At 33.4% G+C, this 13,331-nt stretch overlaps 1 protein-coding gene across 1 annotated transcript; it reads right to left on the bottom strand.

Moving 5' to 3' along the window:
• Positions 1-1,459: 1,459 nt before the first annotated feature.
• LOC148312315 (uncharacterized) lies at positions 1,460-13,314 on the bottom strand. Its single transcript, XM_088277490.1, has 7 exons — positions 13,122-13,314; positions 12,884-13,019; positions 10,102-10,194; positions 8,814-9,324; positions 8,347-8,438; positions 4,506-4,594; positions 1,460-1,799 (listed from the first exon to the last, which is right to left on the bottom strand). The coding sequence occupies exons 1-7, from the start codon at positions 13,254-13,256 to the stop codon at positions 1,494-1,496; spliced, it is 1,362 nt and encodes a 453-aa protein (XP_088133616.1). The 5' UTR covers positions 13,257-13,314; the 3' UTR covers positions 1,460-1,493.
• Positions 13,315-13,331: the final 17 nt, after the last annotated feature.

Raw genomic sequence — 13,331 nt, 5'->3', positions numbered from 1 at the left:
ATCCACTGACACTTCGTGATGGAATTGCATTTTTAATTTATTATTAGATTAAAACCAATATTTTTAGCTTTTCCACTTTTTTATTTGACCAGCGACCGGGTTTCGTCGTTACCGACATCATCAGACTGGTGAGAGGCTTTACAAATTTGTATGTTATATATAAAAGAAGGCAGGAGTTGATAACCATGATTTGATATAATTTTATGAGAAATTAATTTAATTTTAGTGAATTTAAGTATTGTATGATATTTTAAATATTTTTTTTATAAAGGTTTTTTGTATTGAAAGCACGATTTTATATAAATATTTTTATATAAAATATAATTTTTATATATATATTTTTAACTTTATATAAAATCGTGCTTTCAATACAAAAAACCTTTATAAAAAAAATATTTAAAATATCATACAATACTTAAATTCACTAAAATTAAATTAATTTCTCATAAAATTATATCAAATCATGGTTATCAACTCCTGCCTTCTTTTATATATAACATACAAATTTGTAAAGCCTCTCACCAGTCTGATGATGTCGGTAACGACGAAACCCGGTCGCTGGTCAAATAAAAAAGTGGAAAAGCTAAAAATATTGGTTTTAATCTAATAATAAATTAAAAATGTAACAATTTATACTAGACGGTATCCTAACACATTTAGTATGATGGATTGAAATATCGGAGCGTACGCTTTAAGGGCTAAAAAGGGCAACACTTTAAATTTTGGGAAATGTAAAACTAAAATATGTTATATCAACTAGCTTTAAGATTATTTTTATAAAATAAATATAAAGTGTAAATAAAATCGTCTCATAAAATACAAGTCTTTATCATTCATTGGTACATATGTTCAAACTCCTCTGCATACCCGGGCCGAGATTCCACACGGAAGTTGACGCTTTAACTGCGCAGTGAAGATAACTTTTACTGCACTACTATTTGGTAAGAATTTTTTTTCTAAATATTTTGAGTGTCCAAATCATTGATAACAAATCTGTTTTTTATCCACTTTTTTTTTTAAATTTAAATGTTTTGCTCATTCCTTTTAAGAACGTCATAAATCAAAAAACTTGATTTTTCAGGAGAACGTTTTTAAAGTTTAAAAATATAATACAATGTATTAAATATAAATATCAAGCCACTTACTGAACTTTTTACTGTGCAACAGATCTTTTAAGGTGAAACCTAAAGGATTTTTCTCCATTTCAAAAATATTTAGTATGTTTAAAAACATAATTAAACAATACATTTTCTTCAAAATGCAAAAAAAACACTTTCTGCCCTGTAATGGGTAAATATCAAGTTAAAAATATACCGCTTTTGCAGGGATATAGTACATTTTCTGGGCATTCCGAAAACATGCAGCACTGAAAATTGACGATTTTTTATTTATGACTTTCTTGAAAGGAGTGAGCGATATGATAAGACACTGTAAAAAATCAATTAAAGAAAACTATACAATGTTTTTTTTGTTCATTTATTTACTTGTATATCTCATTCAAGCGGCTGTTTAATACAGAAATCGTTCAGCTTGTCGGTGACGGCTTCCGCATGCAGTCGCTTGACGTGCGCCTTGAGGTCGTTGCTCTGCGTGTAGGTGCGCCCGCAGTGCCGGCACGCGTACGGGCGCGCGCGCGTGTGCGTGAGCTGGTGCCGCAGCAGCGCGTACCGCCGCGAGAACGTGCGCAGGCAGATGCCGCACGCGTGCTGCTGCTCGCCGCGGTGCGCGCGCACGTGCTCGCGCAGCGTGGACGCGTACCCAAAGTGCTTGGAGCACTGCTCGCACTGGAACGGCTTGTCCTGTAAGAGTTTCAAAATGTTGCAGTTTAATCATTTAAAAAACGGCGAAATACCGCCGCGCACGGGCGTCTCTCAGGAACAAAGTGAACGCGGTTAAAAGGTTAAGATATAGTGGTACTAAGTAAAACATTTTTTTTTTTAAATTGAACAGTTATATACCACATAATGAGTTTAATTATATATACGACTAGTTTCGAAAACTACAGATGTTTTCGTCTAAATAGATGAAAACATCTGTAGTTTTCGAAACTAGTCATATATATATATATATATATATATATATATATATACAGTATCTACTCAATGAATTAGGGCCACGCAGAATTTCGCGCAATTTCTCAATTTAAACAGGAATAACTCAGAGAAAACCTTGAATAAAACAACATTGAATTTTATTTACACATGAACACTTTATTACGCTTAAATTATGCATATATTTTCATATAAATATAGTTAGTATTTAGTATTTCCACCTTTGGCAGAAATAACTGCCTCAATTCTTTTTGGCATACTTAAAATGCACTGTTTTATTATGTTTTTTATTTCTTCGTCTTCTGACCAAATTTTTTGAATATTTTTTTTAGACAGTCTACTGTTGGATTTGGAAATGAGTAAACCTTATTTTTTAACCTGCTCCATACGTTTTCTATAGGATTAAGGTCCGGAGAATTTCCAGGCCAGGGGAGCAAAGGCAGATTTTTGTTAGACAAAAATTTTATTATTGATTTAGCCCGGTGGCAAGGTGTCCCATCCTGCATGAAGGTGTATGGACCTTCTGTTGGGTCGAGTGTATGGTAGAAGGGCAATAAAATTCGTTCGAGGACCTGCTTATAGGAATTTTGGTTCATTGTTCCTTCCACGAAAAACAACGGCCCAGGTAAATTGTTAATAATACATGACCATATCATTGTTGCAGGGGGGTGTTTTATATCTTTTACCACACAGGCCTCATTGTAACGTTCCATTGATGTTCTCCTGACGAATCGACGGCTCTCTGTCACGGCTTCTAACCGGCACTCATCACTAAAGATGACCTTAAAAATAATGAAAATTTAAGTTTAATTCAAATATATAAGTTTATTTACTAAAATGATATGTTGAAAATTCAATTTAAATAAATACCTTTTTCCAATCATCTACCGAGTAATTTCGATGTAGCCTGGCCCATTTTAATCGATCCGCTTTCATTCGTGGTGTCAATTTTGGTACTTTTACAGGGCGCCTGCATTTCAGATTTACTTCGTAAAGACGTCGCCTCAGTGTTGATACCGATATATTTATACCCTCTTCTTCCAATTTTATTTTTAATGTTTTTGCTGATGCACTACGGTTTTCTAAGGCACTTTGAACGATTTTTCGATCAGTCCTCGGTGTTGTTTTTCTAATCCTACGACAGTTCTTTCGCCGATTGCTGGTGGCGGGTGACTGATTTTTTATTGATTTTGAAATTCTGTCCACTGTTTGACGAGAAACGTTTTCTTTTTTTGAAATTTCTCTATTAGATAGTATTCCTAATTTCAATAGCACTATAACACTAGACTTTTTTTCCTCAGAAATGTCTTTACTTTTTCCCATTTTGTCCTTTTCAAAAAAAACACTTGTGTTTACAAAAAAAAATTATACTTTATGAACTAAAATTAAAAATTAAGTTTTTTTCACAAGACACGATAACTATATAACCTCTCTGAACAAAACAACAACCAGAACTCAAGAAACTTCACTAATAAATGAGATAGGACTATTTTTTGAACTTTCAACTATCTGTCTAACTGTGCTAATTAGGGACCTTTCTCAGAAAAAGGGTTTGAAATTTTGTAAAGGCTTAAATAATCCAGGTATATTTTACATATTATTGAAGGTAATATACATGATATAAGATGTCAATAGAAAAGTCAAAGTATTTATGTAAAATAAATATAATAATCCAAAAGATTTCAGAGTATTCAAAAAAATAATGGGTGGCCCTAATTCATTGAGTAGATACTGTATATATATATATATATATATATATATATATATATATATATATATATATATATATATATATATATATATATATATATATATATATATATATATATATATATATATATATATATATATATATATATATATATATATATATATATATATATATATATATATATATATATATATATATATATATATATATATATATATATATATATATATATATATATATATATATATATATATATATATATATATATATATATATATATATATATATATATATATATATATATATATATATATATATATATATATATATATATATATATATATATATATATATATATATATATATATATATATATATATATATATATATATATATATATATATATATATATATATATATATATATATATATATATATATATATATATATATATATATATATATATATATATATATATATATATATATTATATATATATATATATATATATATATTATATATATATATATATATATATATATATATATATATATATATATATATATATATATATATATATATATATATATATATATATATATATATATATATATATATATAAATAAAACGCATTAAAGTGGTAAATTCAAGTGTTTAATTTTAATAAAATAATAATCATGTCATTCCACAAAGTAAATGCCGAATCAATAAATAAGTAAAACATTAATTAAAAATAATTGTACCTTTCTGTGTCTTGCGGATATATGCCTCTCCATGTTGCTTTGTTGGGTGAATCCCTGCCCGCACACGTTGCACGTAAAAGGTCTATCCCCTGCAAAATAATATCAACAAGTTAAGCGAGAAAAAACTAAACTACATGTATTTTCAAAATTAAAAGCATACAGTAGAATCGCGATATAAGTAATCGCGATATATCGAAAAATGACGTATATCGAAAAAAAAAACCAAATTTATTCCCTAAAACTAATTTTTCATACAAAAATGCATTTATATAACGAAATCCCGTTATTATGTATAACAAAATCACTTTTGTCCCGTACGAAAAAGTGCCAATACATTTAAGTAAATTTATAACAAATAAAAAATGTTATGATAAAAATATTTCAAAGCCGCGCCGCCACTGCGCCGCGCAGAAATAAAAAATGTTAAGATAAAATTATTCAAGCCGCGCCGCCGCACCATATGCGGATGGTTTTATGGCGATTTTTAAAAGTAATTCAATACAATATCCCATCAGCTTGAGTAATTAGTAATTAGAGTCAATGAGTCAGTGAAATGATTTACTTTAGCAATAATAATTCTTTAGTTGTATCGCCTACTTTCAAAATCTGCTAGATCCAGTTTTATAAGATTTTAAAATAAATACTCTATCGGAATGCCAGTTGTGGTTTTTATTGTTCAAAATTTTTAAATACTTGAAAACTCCGCTAAAAAATACTTAAAAACAGCGTTGTATTTCAAATTCTGATATATTCATGAAACTTGCCTTCTGACCCATATCGGTCAGTCAGAGAGCGGAGATAGGTCAAAAGTTAAGATGACGTCAGTATCGATTTGTGTCTCGTGTTTTTTTTTGAGTACTGAAAAACTTTCCGAAAAAATGGGAAAATTCTCTATTTTAAAATATTTTATATAAAGATAGACAAATCTTTGAAACATAAATGTTATCCGGAGAATTTGGATTTTTTTTGTAAAATCGACTTATATGGATCTGGCGGATTTTGAAAGTAGGCGACGTAGTTATAATCTCTCTTCTTATTTCAATGAAATTATTTCTGTAGGCCATAAAAATTCTCAAGTATATTCTCTCCCATAATCAGTCCACCTGCTTATCTCAATGGTAGACAATAATAATTCTCAAATTACAATCCATCTTTTTATCTCAATGAAATGATTCTGTTGACAATAATAATCCTCAAATTGCATCTGTCTTTTATCTACATCGTAAGGGCATTTGTCCACTACACGGAATAATTTTACCGTCCGTCCGACACGTCAGTTTGCGTTTTAAAACGACGATTTTACGATCGAATTTACGCGCAACGTGTTCACGCACCGATCAAGAGCTCCGATCCGAAGAAAGATGGACAAAAGCACAAGCCAATCCAAGCCAATCGTCATTTTAAAACGCTAACTGACGTGCCGGACAGTAAAATTACACGGAATTTCGGGTAGTGGACAAGCGCCCTAAGTGGGGCGTAGTGTCGGGTAAGACAATCTGCACACTATTGGACTAGCGGAGTAACGTGTTACGACGTACGACATGCACGCATACTTACAAAGCACGCCACACGCGCAAACACAGAAACGTTTGTGTATTTTTACGATTTTATGTTAGGATTTGATTCCCGATTTTTTTACAAATTATTTATTTCCGTCGCTGCAAATGAATGACATTATGAATAACATTTACCAGACCCAACATTACAAAATTGTTTTATTTAAACTTTAAATATGGCCAATAAAAGCAACTAGGAATATTAAATATGACGGACAATTTGGACGATTACGAATTTATCCGTTTTATACGGATTTTGAAGGAATAAAGAGATCAAACGGAATTTGAAGGATTATAACGGAATTTTAACGGATTTTAGGAAATTTTTAGCGACGGCGAAAAAAAATTCATCGCGTAAATTTTGGAAAAAAAAATTTTTTCGCCGTCTCGTAATTTCGCAATTTCGTAATTTCGCAATCTCAATATCGAAAACTACTCTTTGACGTCTGACAACACTGGCCGTCAGTAGCGCGCAAGCCGTTCTCGTTCTCGGCTTTGGCGGCTACTTGTGATATTATTATTATTATATTTGATGTTATTATTCTCATTTTCAGATACATTTTTACCAGACCCAACATTACAAAATTGTTATATTTCAACTTTAAATATGGCCAGTAAAAGCAACTATGAATATTTACGTTTTTCCTGTTTTAAAATCACATTCTCATATTGTGTACAAAATACATACGAGTATCATCGATTCCCGCGGCAATTTTATCACCGTAAGGTTAATAAGAAAACTAGTGAAAATATGTAGATATTCAGTTCCCTATGGCCCCCTTCCTCCTTTGTTTGCAGAACTTGCGATCTTTTTGAAAAGCCGCGCAACATTTTTTGCAACGGCGCGCAACATGTACATACTAAGTATGATTTTAAAAAATTCGTTATATGTGGGAATTCGTTATTACGAATTAATATTTTTTGGTCCCTTGGATTTCGTTATATCGCGATTCTACTGTAGTTACTTTTGTGGTATTGTAATACAACGCTATCCTTATCATTCATCATTCACTTTTAAAGTGGTGTTACACAAAGCGAACGATGAATGATAACGTGGAAATTCAACTGATTTTTAGTGAAAAATATAAATACAGTGAAACCTCTATCTATCGTTTCTCGAATAATCGTTTTCACGGATGTGTCGTTTATTTCTTCTACCCCAAATTCATTTCATACAAAAATAGATCGCATCGATCGTTTCTATCCACCATTTTACCGTATTCATCGTTTGAATTATGCTACATATTTGATATAATTTGTCTGTTTTTACATTCTTTTAAATTTTCTCTATTTTGTTAAATTTGACGACAATATTCCTAAGTATGGGATACAGACTATCGAAAGCTTGTGTGATGGATACAGCAGAAGAAGTCTGAAAATCTTTGGGTTCTGTTCAGCTTTGTATTTTTTTGTTTAATAAATACATTTCTTCTTCTTCTCCGTCTTATTCCTCATTGCTGAGGGTTGTGACCCTTGCAGAAGCAATGACTCTTCTCCAGTTATCCTTTGACTGCGCTGCACGTAGCGCTCCCACCACTGAGGTGCCTGCTGCTGCCTTAATTTGATCGGTCCATCGTGTGGGGATCTTCCTCTCCCTCTCTTTCCCTCCAGGCTACCCATCACAACTAGTCGTTCCAGGCTATCCTCGTTGCCACGCGCAACGTGTCCAAAGAACTGGAGAATCCGTCGGGTACAGATATTGGCCAGAGTCAAGCCATCCAGGCGTAGTTCCTGGCGAATGGACTCATTGGTGCGTCTAGCTGTCCATGGAATTCGGAGCATGCGCCTCCAACACCACATTTCGAAGGCATCAATTTGTCTCCTTTCTGCTGCTTTTATGGTCCATGTTTCAGCAGCATAATAACATTTATTAACATCTAAAACTTGTATTCTTAAAATTTCAACCTACCAATGGTTATGCAGATTGGGAGGACGGTATTTTTACTCGATCGTACGTCCTTGTGTATTGACTGCATTCATTGTTTTCCCGCATTCATAGTTTATTTCACTAAGTCCTTTTAAAAACGATAGACAGAGGTTTCACTGTACACGTTTTTTTCGCCCTTACAACGCCAGCATTGCAATGGGTTTTTACAAAAAAAGATGAATCTGGATTCATCTAATAGTGATGATATCACAGAATAAGGGTAAATAATTAGCGTTAGAAAATCACATATATTTATTTGACCCCCCCCCTGGGGATTGAACCCGGGACCTCCAGCACAGTAGCCGAGCGTGCTGACCATGGAGGCGGACAGACATATTATAAATAAGTTGAAAATTACCTGTATGAGACCTCTTGTGCATTCGCAATCCATAGGGGTCGTAGAATGTGTTGCCGCAAACGTCACACATGAACTCCTTGGCTCGGACAAACCTATAAACATTCACTTATTAATAATCCTAACAAACTACAGACTGACACGATGGAGCGTGGAGTACTCGGGCCGTTGTATGAGGGGAGAGAAATAGCGAGTAATAGGTATTATATTACAAGGCGGCGTGGAAGGTAAACGCAGCGTAGGAAGAAGGCGTATATCCTGGCTCGGCAACTCCGCGTATATCCTGGCTCCGCTGCAGCACTGGGGCGCTGCTCAGAGCGGCTGCAGACTGACACCATGATTGCCAACCTTCAGGGTGGAGTGGCATCATAAGAATGAGAAGAATGTATAAAGATATTTAAGTGAAAGATTAGAAGGGCATGTGACATATATACCAACGATAATGAACAAAATATTATTGTACTTCTTACCCCGCATCTTTGTGTTTCACCCTCATATGTTTTTCAAATATATTTCTATGTTTAAAAGCTTCATCACAAATCGTGCAGTCGTAGCTCTTTCTTTTCCTCGCTTTGGTTTCTTTTCTTCGAGCGTGCTTCTTTTTGGCGCCCAAATTTTCAGCGTCAAACTCTTTGTACTCAATTTCGCCGTCACAACCCGCGGCTGCCTCCGATTTGACGCAATCCAAATTGGAATCGTCCATATCCATCCAATCGTCGTTGTCATTTTCAGTTTTCAAAATGTCTATATGGATATCGGAATCGTTTGTATCTAGACTCGATTCTACTTTTCCAGTTTTCGCTCTTTCGATCTTTGCGCTGTTCAACTGCTTCGATCTTTCCTTTTTGCTTTTTGAATCCAAAATAGAGTTCAATATGTTTTTAAGACTATTTCTCTTCCTTTTGGAAGGTTTCGTGAGCATCACTTCAATGTCGGGTTCTTGTTTAATCAAAACTGAATTACCAGATATAAAGAGTGTGTCTGAAAGAAATTTTACCCATTAAACTTTTATCTTTTAAATATCAAAATATTTTGTTTTCTTTATTTTGTAAGACACTAGATTTCACTCTTAGCACGATATTATATTTATTTATTTAGGTTTACAACAGCGACACATCGCTCACTCCTTTCAACAGCGTCATATATCAAAAAACTTGATCAGGAGATCGTTTATAAAGTTTAAAAATATAATGAAATGTATTAAAAGTAAATATCAAGCCACTTACTGAACTTTTTACTGTGCAACAGATCTTTTTAGGTAAATAAAACCTGAATGTTTTGTCTCCATTTGAAAAATATTTAGTATATTTCAAAAAATAATTAAACAATGCCAATAATAAATCAAAATGCAGTGATTGCTTCAAAATGCAAAAATAACACTTTCTGCCCTGTAGCGGGTAAATATTGAGTTGAAAATATGCCGCTTTTGCTGGGATATAGTACATTTTGTGGGCATTCCGAAAACATGCACAACTGAAAATTGACGATTTTTGATATTTGACGTTGTTGAAAGAAGTAAGCGACATGTAAAACAAAACATTAAAAGAATATACATTAAAAATATATATAAAAAAGGATGAAAGCAGAGTGATGACCATCATACATCATTTCTGAGAGGTCAAATTTTGAGTGCATTCAGTCTACTTTCATCCTGTGCATTTGACTGCATTCAGTCTACTTTCATATTGTGCACTGCCAGTTTAGCTTTCGGGGAAAGGTTTTTTAAAAAATCTATTAATAAAATTAAAATGTATTTACCGTCAGTACGATTTATATTATCAATGTCGGCTCCCGGCTTCTGGATTCTATCTTCAATACAAGGTTCAAAAGGAAATCCGACATTTTTATAATCTGAAACAAATTTATTATTCGTTTTGGACATATATTTTACTTGGTAAATACCACTATTTCTTAAAATCTATTGTCACACGTGTTTCCATGTATTCCGCATCATTTTCAAACACCGTATGTGAAGTTAAGTTTATATTTTAGAGTTGTGTCCTTGGGACGTTGAAGGATGCTAGTGAAAAAGTTTATGAATCCTCCAAACTGCCAGTGAGTACATATCGCTCACTCCTTTCAAGAAAGTCATAAATAAAAAATCGTCAATTTTCAGTTGTGCATGTTTTCGGAATGCTTAAAAAAATGTACCATATCCCATCAAAAGCGGCATATTTTTAACCTAATATTTACCCGCTACAGGGCAAAAAATGTTGTTTTTGCATTTTGAAAAAAGGTATTGTTTAATTATTTTTTTGAATGTAGTAAATATTTTTCAAATGGAGAAAAACCTTCAAGTTTTACCCAAAAAGATCTGTTACACAGTAAAAAGTTCAATAAGTGGCTTGATATTTATTTTTAATACATTATGTTATATTTTTAAACTTTAATAACGTTCTTCTGAAAAATCAAGTTTTTGATTTATGACGTTGTTGAAAGGAGTGAGCGATATGCACTAGAGACTATGGCTCTGACAAGGAGAAATGCAGAGAAGCCCAAGGGCACACAACGATCCATGGAAAAATCCATGCTTGGTTTTAGCCTGAGGGATAAAATCAAAAATGAAGATACCAGGAAAAAACCAAAGTAGAGGACATCATGGATTGCGTGCAAAACTCAAATGGTAGTGGGCAGGACATATTGCGAGACAGGACCCCACAAGATGGACACCGAGAATTCTACGATGCAGACCTTGGGAGAGCAAAAGAGGTGTCAGAGGACCCCAAAAGAGATCGACGGCCCCTACGTAAAGTACTCTATCTGCAAATCTGTTACTTTACAGGAGAGAACTTAGAAGATTTTTAAACACATTTTTTTTTTTTTTAACGTTTTTATCTGAATATTATTTTTTGACATCTCATCAAAGATGAAGAAGAATATGGAAGTTTGGGCATTTACGGGGCTTATGACCGTCATAGGCTGGTTTAAGTGATCACTTTACACACGTGTAACATTCACCAATTCTACCCATTATTGACAACCACACTACTCAAATTCTTGGAAGTTCTATATATATGAACCAATTTAGAAACTTTGTTCTTGAATCACTAGAACTTCACTAGAGACATCTATTGGTGAGATGTAAAGAAGCTTTTTTACTAAGCAGAAACTCTTATTTTATCTGAAGTTCTAAACTAGTATTATTCATTCAAAAACACGATAAAACAATGTATGAAATCATTTTTAAACTTTATGCTTTGTCAAAATTATGTAGTTAGCGTTTTAGAAGTTCAGTTCATTTCGAAAATTCGATGTAGATAGCGTCTTATACGCCTGAAAAGTAGACGTTATTTATTTTATATATTTTTTTGTTTGTTTATATTTATAGAGTACGGCCAGTTGATAACATACACCAGATATCTCAAAATTGACCGAAATGTAGTTAGAGCACTTTGCGTAGGGCACGTCGAGATGGTCTGATGATATTGTGCAAAGACAATAACGATCCTAGAACGTGTGCTTAAACGGTTAAATTTGATGAAATCGAACTACGAAAACCTCAGAGACAAAACAATCATGTCGGATAACGGAAAGGCGTCAAAAGAGGATAAAAGCGAAGTCCCGTTTGAACTGTGTTGAACCCGACTGTGCTAGTCTGCAAGTTGGAAGTTGGCCATCCACAATGACGAGGAGCTCAACAAGCTGCCCTCCAGCGTGGCGACCGTCGCTCAGGAAGGCGTCCTGCCCAACACCTTGGCCATTTTCCAGCCCATAGGATCAAGAGGAAGGCGTTTTAATTCGTCATCTTTTCCCCGCTCCAGACTCGACGCCCTGAGACCGATTGACGACGTTTTAATCCATTTATTTTTTGTATATCATTATCATCATCCTATGTATTATTATTATTATTATCTATGTCTTTATAAGCGCCCTTGAGGTAGTATTTTACGAAAATGGCGCTATACAAATTATCCAAATTATTATTATTATTATTATTGTCGCTGTAGGGGGTAGAAACTGGCTGCAAGCAGCAACCGACCGGAGGAAATGGAAAGAAGGGGAAGAGGCCTATATCCAGCAGTGGAGGTCAGAGGGCTCATGGAGAAGAAGAAGATACACATCCACTATTATTTTTAATACATATAAACTAAATATACTATTTAGTTTGTATGTATTATTCTTGTCCGCCTCCGTAGTGTAATGGTCAGCACGCTCGGCTACCGTTCTGGAGGTCCCGGGTTCGATTCCCAAGGGGGGTAAAAATAAATATAAGTGATTTTTTCACTGTAATATTTATTCAATATTACCATGGACTGGTACCTGAAGCGGAGGGCTGATCACCTATCCTTCATAGGTAAAACGATCATGATAACACTGCGTTTATATGACGCAGTGCCCTATGCACCATTGTGGTGCGGATAAGGGTTTAAAAAAAAATATATATATATATATATATATACTATAAATCCTTGTATACAATTAGTCAAGGAAAATTTTCTATGGCAACTGAGAATATTTGTTTTTTTTTTTAAGTAACATAATTTGTTTCTCGAAATAGGCTGGTGAATGAAAAATTAACAAAATTGATCAATAATCTCACCTATTGTGTCTAATCCGTATTTTGAGCGTAGAATATTGTCGTTTCTTTGAGCGAGGTCTCTGAGCTGGTGAGCATCTTCGAGTTTCGAAGCACAATTTTCGCATATCATTTTCGGAAGCAAGTCATCTGGTGATGTCTAAAAAATCGCAATAAAACACATTTCAACTAGATATTAAAATAACTCGCAAACCACATATATTTGCACACAAATCTGATCTAAAAATATACGACTTCTTACGCGAACTGCCGTGCAAATGAATAATTTATGACATAATCTGTTTTTAAAACTATCGTCGAATGTTTCGTAATTCGAAAGTGATATTAAGGCTTTCGAATTCAAACATATTCTGCATATTTCCTCTGAATTTTCCATTTTATGAGTCTTTTATCAATATACTAAGTACACCAAAGGAGGTAAACAAATTACATATGTCAAAAATGTAAGTGA

Source organism: Brachycentrus maculatus, unplaced genomic scaffold (genome assembly GCF_059751285.1).
Source record: "Brachycentrus maculatus isolate JH-2025_06_01 unplaced genomic scaffold, ASM5975128v1 h1tg000043l, whole genome shotgun sequence".
In the NCBI taxonomy this organism is placed as follows: domain Eukaryota; kingdom Metazoa; phylum Arthropoda; class Insecta; order Trichoptera; family Brachycentridae; genus Brachycentrus; species Brachycentrus maculatus.
The sequence above is the reverse complement of the archived record's forward strand: the minus strand, read 5'-3'. Positions and strand labels throughout refer to the sequence as shown.